Source organism: Lepisma saccharinum, chromosome 6 (assembly GCF_977018435.1).
Source record: "Lepisma saccharinum chromosome 6, izLepSacc3.1, whole genome shotgun sequence".
In the NCBI taxonomy this organism is placed as follows: Eukaryota; Metazoa; Arthropoda; class Insecta; order Zygentoma; family Lepismatidae; genus Lepisma; species Lepisma saccharinum.
Window position 1 is genome coordinate 16935744 of NC_139234.1, and position 13805 is coordinate 16949548.

The 13805-nt window shown below is 38.1% G+C and overlaps 1 protein-coding gene across 1 annotated transcript in view; it reads right to left on the reverse strand.

Annotated features, from left to right (window-relative positions):
• Positions 1 to 13805, reverse strand: part of rl (Mitogen-activated protein kinase rl) — a 50302-nt gene that overhangs the window by 10442 nt on the left and 26055 nt on the right. Inside the window, exons 6-8 of the mRNA XM_083123588.1 lie at positions 7877 to 8044; positions 6209 to 6397; positions 2752 to 2885 (exon numbers count right to left, since the gene is read on the reverse strand). Coding sequence (XP_082979714.1) covers positions 2757 to 2885; positions 6209 to 6397; positions 7877 to 8044 — 486 coding nt within the window. The 3' untranslated portion in view covers positions 2752 to 2756. The remainder of the gene's footprint in view (positions 1 to 2751; positions 2886 to 6208; positions 6398 to 7876; positions 8045 to 13805) is intronic.

Genomic DNA, 13805 nt, shown 5'->3' on the forward strand with positions numbered 1-13805 from the left:
AAGGTAGTTGTTTTGGTCTTCTAAATGTTTTCATCAGGAACACATATCATCATTTTAACCCTTAGTCCCTTGACACAACCATGGAGTGGTGTTTTGTGGGTAATTTGTGGCATGGTTCATTAGTAAAATTGTAGATTCTATAGTAAGATATGTAATTTATAGCACTCGGTTGAGCCAAAGTACACATTGAATGGTAGGTTTACTCCATTCACCAAGGATGAGTGGTGCCACTATTCTCCAAGTGACAAAGAATTCCTAGTTGTCAGTGAACATGTGTCACTTATGAGGGCAGGTAGAAAGAGTGTGTGTTGGCCCTTAAACCAATACAGGAACGTTCATTATCATGAAGATGATTTGTTTTTGTTTTGTACTGCATTACCAAACTTAACAACTACAGTAGTTTACCAAAAGGGGGGTGGATAGCTTCATGGAATGTCCTGGTATTAGCGACTTTCTTGGTTTGACTGCGAAGGGACAGCAAGTGTTGCCTGGTTGGAGGGTGGTGTACAATTGAGAGTAAAGCAACAAAAGCAACAACAATGCACACACCCTTGGACCCCTACTTTATTTTGAGCCAAATAATCTAGCTCTATTCTTTTATCATGTGGACTTTAGTCTTCCACCAAAAATCTTGGGACTACATTGCAGAAAGATCACAAATGGTGCTACTGAATGACGTGTAAAAATAAACATTTGTATCAATCTTTTAGAAGTGTTTAGCAATAGCAATGTGTGAAGAAATGTATTAGTAGTTTTCAATATTCTAATGTTTTGTTAGTGTTAATATTATGATAATAATACACATAATAATCTACAAGTGCCAAGTATAGTCTGACCCAGATATTTCTGCAGTAGAATGCTAGAAAGTGTTGCTAATCTGTTCTATAGAAAAATCGCTACAGTGTGCCGAAGCACAGCTGTTAGTAGAACAAGGAAATTAGAGAACTCAGCTCTTTCTAACGTTGAGTTTAAACGCCATGCATTATACCAAGCACTGGAATTAATATGTGGTAACAAGTATATTTATATGAACATACATATGGGCTAAAACTTCGCTAAATATGGACTAAAATGTGGACTAATACATGCAAACAATTACCCAAAATGATGTAAAGAAGACTTCTTCATAGTGATTTCAAATAAAATTAAACGATTTATTATTTTTCCATTGCATTAATGGACCTGGTGGCATTTTAACTGTTCACTCCCAATAAGCCCGTACACAATGGTACTGGAACTGCAACAACATGTGATACACGACTGACACTACCACTGGTTTGAGAACTAATAACACTGTTCTACACACATTTTGTTACAGAAATGAGAGTACCCAATCTTTACTAATATGAGGATGCTGAATACGGAAGTGTTTAAAGTGGAGGAAACAGAGCTATGCTTTCCCCTAGTTAAGAGAATTATCATAAAGCATCAACAGCATTAAGTTAATTTGCATCTGTCTTTCACAACGTCTCTCATGTATATTTTCATGCTTTTATTTTAAAATTTGAATTGTATGAATTTTTCCCAGGAATTGGCGGCGGGGAGCAAGTGCCCATGTTAATTATGATTAATTGTTATGTAACGTGAATTATGCTTATCTTGAAAATAAGCGCCAATGCATTGCTTATGGGTAACATGAATTATGCCATAACTTCAAATTAAGAACCAATCTTAGAAAATGAAGTGCATATTCATGTTCAGGAGGTCAATTTCAGTAAGAAGGAGCTACTTTCCTTTCCGTAACAGAAAAAAGTGAAAGTTTGTAGAACAGTGTAACTTGCGAACATGTAAAACTGACACAATTGGACCACAAACACTCCTCCTTAAGCAGGATTATTGCCTCTCTGTGATGGCCGACAGTCCGCTGCCTTTGTTGTACATATTTGCAAACAATGCCCGCTTCCTCAATAACAACAAGAATAAGAAGTACATATATTGTCACCAGACGATAAGCCGCGTGGCTTTCTCTTTTGTTATGAACTTGTCACCCATCAAAGCATGGAAATTTTAATACACAAAAAAAACATTCATCGCATTGAGCAGCAAAAATAACTGCTTCCTTCATATAATTCCTACAAGAACACGTGCCGGAGCCGAGAGTTGAAATGGTCATGCATACACATAATTCATTTCTTGTTAGCAATTCTAAAGCGATAAAATATGAACAATAGTACTGGAGGCATTATGGAATTTAACATTCACTAACCAAACACATGCACTTTCACATACACACACTCAACGTCAAACTGGTCAAATACTTAAAATAAAAATATGGTGCCTCCAATCCAACAAAACTCACAGTCACTTTGCCTTTCTTCTTCAGTGACAGAAATAGTGCTTCATATTTACAGTTGGGAACACTAGTTACTAGCTAGCCAATGAACATGCACTGCATAAAAGAAGCAACCACTACGTCATGCTATATTGCCACATTAACGTCCCTGTCGAACGGTGTGAACCGCGAGCTGGAGCACTATTCAATTGTTTTCAATGATGTTTGCGCGAGTGTGTCCAAGAATGGAATGATAATTGGCAACAATGGCGAAGGTTGGAGAGCAGGTTAGAACATATGATGCTAAGAGAGAGGGAGACAAAACTAAAATTGGTATCTACGCAACGGCAGAGATTGGTGTGTTGGCCTCTACGCCCCACATTGATCCTACCCTGTAATTTCTATTTAGATAGAGAAAACAACCCCTGCATTAAAAAAAATGGCCTTTCTAGCAACCACGTAGCTGTAAGAGGGCTTACCTCAACTACATGCGATGCTCCAATTCCATCTTCTCCTTAAAGAATACAGTCTCTTCAAATATCAACTGTTTCAACTTCTCCTTCGGCAGGTCGTCAAGCTCCATCGCAAACTTGAAAGGCTCCTCTGCTACAGGCTATTGGAGAGTAAGAGGAGGGGAGAAGAAATGAAATAACACATGCTTTGAAGCACAAGCAGAAATTAATCTACTAAAGAACAAACCTTAACGAAACAAAACATAAAATCTGTGTAGGTAACAGTATATCTGATAAAGTTCATTAAGGCTTAAACAGCAGATGCTTTATCGCTTTCACTTTTTAATTTAGCCTTAGAATATACAGTCAGGAAGGTAGAACACACTAAAGAAGGACTACAATGGAGTAACTCAGCTATTAGCACATGCAGATGATACTGATATACCAGGAAATGAGGTAAATGTAGTTAAAAATAGTACTAAATCTTTTAAAAGCAGCAAAGGAGATAGGTTTGTAAGTTAGCACAAATTCAGTATAAAACCGAATTCTTAGATAGTAATCAAAACCTAATTACATAAAAGAAAACAACTGATTTTCAGTTTTGAAAGTCAAATAAATTAGGGTAATACTAACAAATGACAACAATATTGAGGAGAAAATTAAAAACAGACTAATTCAGGTGCAGCATGTGTACTCAGGTTCTACTTATTAATCATAAAAATAAAAGTCCAATAAATAATATTATTAGCCCACTATTATAACTTATTTAATAAATAGAGGCATGCATATTTAGTTATTGACAAAAACACGAAATGTGAAATAACACATTTTAATGTTAATTTTTCATGTTTCTGGAAGGTGACGTGCATTTTCCTACCCTGTTTTGTCACGAAATGATGCGAAATAGACTTTTAAACACAAAATGTACCGTTTGTATACAGACTCGACACATTCTGAAGTCTGAAGTATCCTGTGAGTTATGCAATTCACGGAAAATTGATTAATTCTGCTGTAAATATTCGAGAAGCAAAAATGGACCCCTTTATACAGGAATAAACTTAATATTCTGGTAATGATACAAAACAGTAATTTTGCCTGTAGTATTATATGGGTGTGAAACTTGGTCCCTTACATTGAAAGAGGAACATAAATTGAGAGTATTTGAAAATAAGATCCTTAGGAAAATATTTGGACCTAAAAGGGATGAGGAGACAGGTGAGTGGAGAAGGTTACATAATTTAGAACTACATAATTTGTATTCACGTCCAGATATTATTAGAATAATTAAATCAAGAAGACTTAGGTGGGCAGGCCATGTCGCACGAATAGGAGAGGAAAGAGGAGTTTACAGGATTCTTGTTGGGAAACCTGATGGTAAGAAACCTGTAGGAAGGCCAAGACGAAGATGGAGGGACAACGTTGAGATGGACCTAAAGGAAATCGGTAGGGATGGAAAAGAGTATATAGATCTTGCTCAGCATAGGGACAGATGGAAGGCCTGTGTTGCTGCAGCCATGAACCTTCGGGTTTAAGAAGGCTAGAGAGTTAGTTAGTTAATTCTGGTAATGATTTAATGTGCTACTAAAAGGGATATGTTTATTTTGTGTAATAGTGCAGTTTCAAATTTTGGATTATATTCACATTTTTGAAACCAAAATGTCATTTTATATACCGCTTTTCACCACTATGACAGCGAAATTTCATTTTACGTAATGCTTTTGAACCCGAAATTGACTCTGTTTTTGTACCGAAATTTTGCTCTTTTATTTACCAAAAATATGTGCCTCTATTAATAAAATATTATCCTCTTGCCCAATGCCAAATAATCTAAAAGGTTAAAATATACAAGACATTCATTATGCTTGTAGTTTTGTATAATTGTGAAATGTAGACCCTGACACAAAAATGAAACCACTTAGTAGCAAATAAATATACTGCTAAGAAGTACTCAGCTACATGTGAAACTTAATTTGTGTGGCTACTCACACGGTCTGTAGTATGCATGCATAGCAGACGAGAGACAAGTTTACTGGGTTCTTATTGGAAAACCTGATAGCAAGAAATCTGTAGAACAGCCTCAACGAAGATGGAATGACAATATTAAGAGTGACCTAAAGAAATTGGTAAGAATGGTCAACGGTGGTGCATTTTAATTTGGCCCAGGATAGGGACTGTAGGATGACATATGTTGCTGAAGAAATAAACCTCCAGGTTTAGGAGTGCCAGTTAGTTAAGAGAACAAGCCGAGATAAATGTAAGTATCAACCAAGCGTTAAAGAAAGTAAAAAGAACAAAATATATTAAAAAGAAAATAAGTCTGAATTCCATACATTAAAGGGGTTTCTGAAACAAATAACTATGATAGATAAAACAGGATGGAAAGTGATATTTAAACCTGGAAGAAAAATCAAGACTGCTATGTTGACCGAGACCAAATATTATTGTGCGTATTCTATGAGTCACTTACCCATACACCCGACCTCAACTTCTCCAACAATGTTTAGCATCTCTAATCTCTCAAGATGGGAAAGAGGACAAATTATAATGCAGCTCTCATACTGCATATTTTGCAGAATGTGCAAGACAGGGTTGCAGTTTGAAAATTCTATGTTGGTAATGCATGCATAAGAGAACAGTGGCAGCAAGAAGTGAAGTTGAAGGATGCTCTATCCAAGAAGTGGGCTTTTTAGGGGAAGCACCTGTTTGTAACAATTGCATATGTTGAAAATAATTTTAGGAAGTTATTTTCAATTATTTCTTATGTGACAAATATGGCTCCCATGTGACTGTAGGTATGAGTCTGATCTTGACCAAAAATCATGCCACTTTATTTATTGATGCAAAATGTTTTGATAGGTGAAGTATCATGGGAAACGGCCATTTACATGTGGTTTCATGTCTGTTAGTTTTATTCTATGTATAATACGCACCATAGTAATTTTGGGATAAGCCTTTGGAAAAATTGCAAATTATCCACATGTAAATAAGGCACATATTAAGCATGAACACATGAAAGTTGGATTTTCATTTTTTAAGTAGAAAATGTGTAGAAATTCGAAAAAAAAGATCACAATTCACATTTTATGCCGAATTCAAGTTATTTTGTGTTTTCGAATAAATTAAAAACATCTTTAGAACATTCCACTGCATTTTTGTAACAATTAACATTTTTCAGTTTATTGCGCTTACACAAAATCAAGGTTGTGCTTTGGGAAAAAAAAACTACACACATTTATCTTTACAAAACAAGAGCTTATAAATTACATGTTTGTATCATATACATAAAGATAAACAGAACCGAGGAATTCTGCACCAAACAACAGGCTAATTATAGATATATTGGACTGGTAAAATTACTGAGATACTAATAAGAGTACAGATTATTTTTTTTCAATCTGTCTTCTATTTTGCATGCATGAAAAACTGTTTACGGTCTAAACTCTAAGGGATACCTCAGTCTGACTGACATGTACAGAGAACGCACCTCATCAGCAGGATCATAATACTGCTCAAGATATGGGTGTGCTAGAGCATCCTCCACCACAATACGTTTGTGGGGGTTGAAAGTCAGCATCTTGTCAAGCAGGTCGATTGCTTTGGAATCTGCATTTGGGAACAATTTACTCCATGGAACTTTTGGCTTGTATGGAAGCGACTGCAAGTAGTTCCTTGCCTGAAAACAAAACAAATTCATCAGCAAATTTGAATTTTATTTAGTTATCAGTACATGTATGGCACACTAAAGAGAAACATAAATCAAGAATATTCAGAAATAAGATCATTAGAAAAATATTTGCAACAAAAAAGAGACGAAACAAGTTCTACGTATAATTCTACAACATACTCAGAATAGCTAAAATCCAGTTATACTTTTAAAATTCTATAAGATTAGTTAAAATTCAAAGATTTTAAGGAAAACTTCCTACATTTTACGACAATACAAGAACAATACAACTTATTCATGTCTTGGGAAATAAGGAAGATGCAGTAGCATACTAATATATTGAAATGAAGTACACTTTTATGGACAAAACTGTTTTTTATGATGTGTAGGATGAATAATGATTATGTGAAATTGATGAAGGGACACCCACAAAGAACACCTATGCCAGCCCTGGACTCGAACCTAGGAACTTTGGTGGAAATCAAAAGTCTACTACTTATAGGCTCTGCTACTGAGCTAGCTACGTGCGCGTGTAAAAACTTCATTAACATTCAAAAATCACAACAGAGTTAGACTAGGGTGGGTATTGTGCTAGCCTGGTCCAACATTTGCAAAAATTCCTAGTTTACTGGGGGCAAAACAAATTACCTCACAGTTGCATGCTGATGAACCTAAAAATATTCCAAATGAAGTTTGGAACTTGGGCATATTTTCTGGCCGTCACAGAATACATATTCAGTGCAGAAACAAATTTGAAAGTAGTGGCCAAGACAGTCGAAATCTTACATTTCTTTGCTGCAGGCCCACATGGCATAATTTTTTCTAGAGGACTGTATGCGTAACTGATGCTATTCTTCTTCACCCGAGTGCACTTTCACACATCATTGTGAAACGAGACACACTGAAAGAAGCACAGATGCACACCGAGGTCAATCTTTCAGTGTCAATCTTCATTGTGATGATAATCACCACTTACAATGCAATGTTTCTGCAATGAATATGTATTCTGTGACGCTTTCATAACATTCTGCATACATCTGAGCTCAAGTTACAAAACATTAAACTGATCAGACCCTTCACAGTCATAGAGCACATCATTCAGCAGGGATGTCCCAAACTTCTGGGCATGCAATCCTTATGGGAAAAATAAAAATGCATGGGGCATGGCTGGAAAATGTCACCCAGATCCCAAACTTCTTGTGGCGTATTTTTAGGTCCACTGGCACCCATCTAGGGGAGTGACTTGCTAAATTCTCACCTTTTGAGAATTTTGAACCATCACTGAGGTCACATTTTTAGAAGATGGTTGTCTGAAAAATGTACTGCAGGCAACTGAAAGCCACACTTTCCTTAACAGACTAACACCAGCTCCTAATGACTGAAAGGGCATATAAGCAACACTCAATTGCAGAGGAAAAAAAATTAAAGTAGATTCTTCATTAACTCCTCTACCAATGGAGAGTTAAAAAAAACAATCATGCCAAATACCTTTTCATTGATAATGGAATCTAAGTCTTCTTGTGATGGGGATCCTAACACCCCTAAGATATGATTCAGCTGGTCCAGGTAGTGTTTCCCAGGAAAGATTGGTCTATTGGATAACATCTCGGCCAGAATGCAGCCTACCGACCAGATGTCAATGGATTTTGTATACCCCTGCAGAGAAGAACACAATGTAGTTAGTTATAAGGAAACAAAATATGAGGCTAAGTTTACTGTCTACCAACAATATACTCATCGGAAACTCTCAAATATGTATTTCATTGGTTAGGAGCTCCTCAATTACATTCAAGTGTATAAGCTAGTATTTTGTAGATACAGCGCATTCGGTTTAGCCTGAGCTCTGGTATGTGCAAAGCAGGAAATGTTTGTCGTCTGCAGAAGACGTCACGTGACTCAGAGGAGCAGTGTTGCAATATGCGGAAGTTACAATTCTACTAGACATGAAACTGGTAAAGCTATATGCTGTTGTCTCATTAAAAAAAAATACTTACAAATCTAAAGCAGCACGCTGTCCTTCACGATAGTGAAATTCGTCAATTGTTCTACGAATAACACACTTGTCAAATTTGTCCACATCAATTTTAAATTTCTTTCTTCTGTGTGGTTTGTTAGGCGTTACTAATCCCTTCCCAGTTACTTTGTAGCGATCATTTTCGTTTCAAAGTACTTAATGACATATAAGTAGCTCTTGCACTTGTTTCACGTTCAACGCAAGACCACTGTCAGCTTCTTTCTTCAAAAACTTATGCACGTTAAGATAATTTCTCAACTCACTCTGACTATGAATCACTTTGCTTTCTTGAATATTCACTTCAGTTTTCACCTCAGCTTCTGTTGAATAAAACACCCTAAGCAATACTGGTCAACACACCTTACTCGCGGTAACATGATCTGTCACCTCCCCCCCCCCCCTTCAAGAGCAAGAGCAGGAGAGGAAGGATGCCTCTTTCTCCGAGGGGCTTAATCAATGGGGATTTCACAGACAAAAAGAATAATGTGTCATTCTTTTCCTTGAACTATCACCTTCTCAAACTGTTGCTTTTTAATGTATATACACCTAGTCTTACCATAAATACTGTCACAACTTTTGAGGGTGGCTATACCTCCGACCGTAAAAGCGTGCACATGCTGGAGCTGTGATGTGAAACGTGAGTCATTACTGGTTGAGCTCCAGAAGTGGAAAGTCGTGTGTTAGTGTTCAAGGTGGAATGGGGCAAGTATGAGAATCGTGTGGCTGTTATAGTTCTGCATAAGGTAGGCAAATCTCCAGGGGAGATTTTCAAACTTCTGCAGAAGCTGAAAATTAATAAGAGATTCGTTTACCGCACAATTAAGCACTTCATTAAGACTGGGGCTGTGAAAGATCGCTCGAGGCAAGGCAGACCACACACAGTACAGACTCCAGAATTGGTAAAAGCAGTGGCAGCACGTGTGCGCAGAAATCTGGTAAGGAAGCAGTCAGTGATGACTCGAGAGCTAAACATATAAAAAATGTCTTATGTCTCGCACGTTACGCAGTGACCTGGGACTCCATGCTTACAAACGAAGCAAAGGACACCTTCTGACAAGTGAATTGAAGCGCCAGAGGCTCCTTAAATCAAAGTGCTTATTGCAGCGTTACGTGGCAAATGGGCATCGTTGCATCATTTTCACAGATGAAAAGATTTTCAGTGTTGAGGAGACTTTCAATGCCCAAAATAACAGGGTATATGCCAAATCCGCTAGAGAAGCTGGTGAAAAGGCTCCAAGGATCCAGAGGGCTCATCATCCTTCATCAGTCATGGTCTAGTGGGGTGGAGCACAACGGAGCTCCATTTCTGTGAAAAAGGGGTCAAAACATCAGGCAAGGTGTACCAGAAGACAGAACTTGAGAGACTAGTCAAGAATCTCAACAACACCCTCTTCCATGGGCAGAACTGGAGCTTCCAGCAGGATTCAGCCCCAGCACATAAGGCCCGAACAACACAGCAGTGGCTGGAGGCAAATGTTCCAGACTTCATTTCAACTTCAGATTGGCCTTCTGCAAGTCCGAACCTAAACCCTTTGGACTACAAATTGTGGTCCAAGCTTCTGGAGATGGCTTGCAAGAAGAGACATCCCAATATTGAAAGTTTAAAGTGGTCTCTTCTGAAGGCAGTTGCTGATTTTCCAGTCGATGTGTTGCGCAATTCAACTGATGAGTGGCCACAAAGACTTAAGGACTGTGTGCATGCTAAGGGTGGCCATTTTGAATAATGATTTGTGATTTTGATTGTCATGCATCCATTTCAGTAATATTATTAGGATATTAAAATATCTCTCAGCATTTTGTGTCAATTTACTTAAAACTTTGTGACAGTATTTATAGTATATTAATATGCAGTAAGTACCGAACACACCTACCAATAAGCTCTGAAGTCAGATTATGGATATAGGTAATTGTTAAGACAGTTAGCAACTCTGCTCTCAGTGGAACTCTCGCATCGGAGCGCTGACGGCAGAGCTCAAGCTAAGCCGAATGGCCTGTATTTCAGAACACTAAACTTTATATTATCATCATCAGGGCACATCTGATACCAATGTTGAACCACTACCCATACCAACGTCAGTACTCTAGCAGATTTCCATTCATACGGACAGCTGAAAATTGTTACAACATACCAATCTACCAGCATTTACTTTAAAATATTCTTAATTTCGCATGATATAATATTTAATGACAAAATTCATCTCTCTTCACAATGGTGTCAGAAAAATAATTTAAAATCATGCATGCTGGAAAATTTCCAGGATAATTAAAGCTGCACAAAAGTGTCACATTGCATTTCTGTAAGATCAAAATGCCTGGTATAGAGAAGATGTGGACAATTAACAATTAATGTTAAATATTTAAATATTAACAATAAATAATACAAATGTAAAAAAGAATCGCCCCTAGTAATAAGTGTAAAAAATTTCTTTGAAGCAGAATTTCTTCATTTGTGGATTTATTTCAACAGTTAGTGTGTGATATTTTAAAGTACATACTATGTAGATGAAGGAGGGAGTTCTTACATTTTCCTACATTTTTGCCCATTATCATCTCTGCACACCTTCTTGTCATTGTTCGTTCCGATACCTTTTTAATGATTTCACCACTCCAAATGTCAGCTTATCGGCGGGTAGACAGTCTACGAGAAAGCTTGTCAGCTTTTGTTAGAAGTTTCACTTTTCTATCATCTCTGGGTGTTGTAACTAGTTTCCTTCCACTGTCTTTTCTACGGTCTGTACTTCCAGTCTCTGAATTCCGCCGAACAACATTTGTGACACTTTAACATTTGTGACTCCTCTAACATTCGAAGTATCCATCCTTGCTTTCTTGGACTAAGATCTGTAACACCCTGCTTTACTACCCATTTCAATTTATTGTACTTTGTGTGAGCAAGAGGGAAGACCAATCAAAGGTAACTAAACAATAGCGGAAGGCAATAAAGTTTAACAATTTAATGACCTAACTGCTTTCTTTGTTGATTTCTTTAATTATTACCTTCATTGTTAGAGTAAGTAAAATATCAGAAAATGTTAGAAGTACATACAGTATGTAGAATTGTCAAAATAATTACAAAAAATAAAACATACTGCTTGAAAGAAAATATTAGATTTTGTCAATAGGGAGCGATTCTTTTTTGCCACAGAGTGTACTTGACAATCCTTCTTCTTTGATGTCTTACACCCATGACATCCAAAATTAAGCAATTATATCACACCAGTAACCTTTAAAAAAACTCAATTCATGTAAGTTTCAACTCAGGGTGGCTATAGGACCATGATAAAATTCAAGTATAATTCCCGGTGATCAAGGTGAATTTTGCAAAAATTCAAGGGTACAAGCAGATGTCTCCTCTATTTCAGCGTTACGTATTACAATCTCTCACATCCTCACACATACAAATAAATTAACAATATAAAGGGACTGTGCAATTTTAATGTATCCAAAATTTCAAATTCAATTCAATTAAACGGTATATGTATTTGAAATATTTAATTTAAGATGCGGAATTTACATACTCAGACTGGAAATACATCTACAAACACAAGCCGCAAATGTTCTACAAAGGGGACTAACTAAGTAAACAGATTGAGAGAATCCTGATCTATTTTTCACATATCTTTTGTTTCCTTTTTCGATAAAAGTAAAAGCAAAATTGTAAAAATTAGCCTCAGGTGATTTATATATACATGTATATACATAGGAATAGGATCAGAAAAGGTGCCAGAAGAGCGGATAAATACAAATGATGAAGGAGACAGTAAACACTTACCACACGAAGAGAAATAATTCTATATTTCGCGATCTGTGCCGCATTTTCAACTTCTACCTTGAAAATGCGACACAGATCGCGAAATATAAATTATTTCTCTTTGTGTGATAAGTGTTTACTGTCTCCTTCATTATATATAAAAAGTGAAAGAGGAGAGAGGAAACACTCACCGGACACAGAAAAAAATTCAAATTTTCGTGATGGTATGTCACATCTTCAGGAGTAGAGAGACGTTGTAGTACTTGGTGACAAGAAGGAAGAGTAAGCATGACCTGCAGTGTTGCCAGGTCCCGAAAAAAAAAGTGTTGACAGTGCCACAAAAAAAATATATAGATGGTTCTTTCGCCAGGCTTGTCGAAAACTGTGAGTGGTGGTGGGGAGGTTGGTTGGGGAAAGGTGGTGGTGAGGGTGAGGATAGGGGATGAGGGGCATTATTGGGTGGCCTTGCTCAGGCCTGGGGGTGTGGTTGCATTCATGGTCGATATGCAGGCCCTCTCCCATCTTCTACGTATTGAGGTGTTGGTGGATTGGGGCATGGAGTGGACGATCGCTACCTGGAAACAGTCATTAAAAGGAATATTGTAGTGATTGGTGTGAATGGCAACAGCAAAGTCCAGTTTTTGGGTAGAGGAGCGGTGGTTGTTGATGCGGAGGTTCAGGACAGTGGATGTTTCCCCCAGGTAGAAGCTCCCACAGATGTTGCACGTGAGGATATAAATTAGGTTAGAGTTGTAGCAGGTTCCTTTGGGGTACAGGGTGAATTTACCAGTGGCAGTGTAGATCTGGAGGGTGCGGGAAGTGACAAATATGGGGCAGGTTTTGCACCTTAGGCGGTTGCATTTGTGGGCAGGTGCGAGTTGATTGTGAGTAGGTGGATTGTGGTGGACCAGGATGTTTTGGAGATTGGGAGGGCATTTGAAAACAACTCTGGGCTTGTCGGGGAAGATATTTCTGGTGTCAGGATCACTGTGCAGGATGGGAAGGAGGGAAAATAGTGTGTGTCTGATTTTGTTGAGGAAGGGGGGTGATATTGGGTGACAAGTGCAGGGGGATTGGTGGCAGGTTTCTTGGTGGGAGTGAATGAAGCAGCTCGGGATATTTGTTTAGTGACCAGGGTGGAAGGATATCCACGATTGGTCAAGGCTTGGTGTAAGCGGAGGTTATAGTTCTGTCGGGAGGTGGGTGAGGTGTTGAGGCGTTGACCTCTGAGGGCCAGGGAGAATGGGATGGCTTTCTTGGTGTGGAACGGATGGAAGCTGGAGAAGTGTAGGTATTGCATATGGTTGGTAGGTTTGATGTGGATGGAGGTTTCCAAATGTCCTTCCTTCATGTGCACATCCACGTCTAGGAAGGTGATTTGGTTGGTGGAGTGAGTCCAGGTGAAACTGATGGAGCTGAAGTGGTTAAGTTTGTCTAGGAAGGTGGTCAGGGAAGTTTCTCCATGCGTCCAAAGCATGAAGATATCATCGATGAAACATAGCCAGAGGAGAGGTTTGAGAGATTGGGTCTCCAGGAACTCTTTTTCAACTTTGGCCATGAACAGGTTGGCATAGGATGGGGCCATTCTGGTACCCATGGCTGTGCCCCGGATTTCGAGATAGTGCTTGTCCTCGAAGGTGAAGTTGTTGCACGTG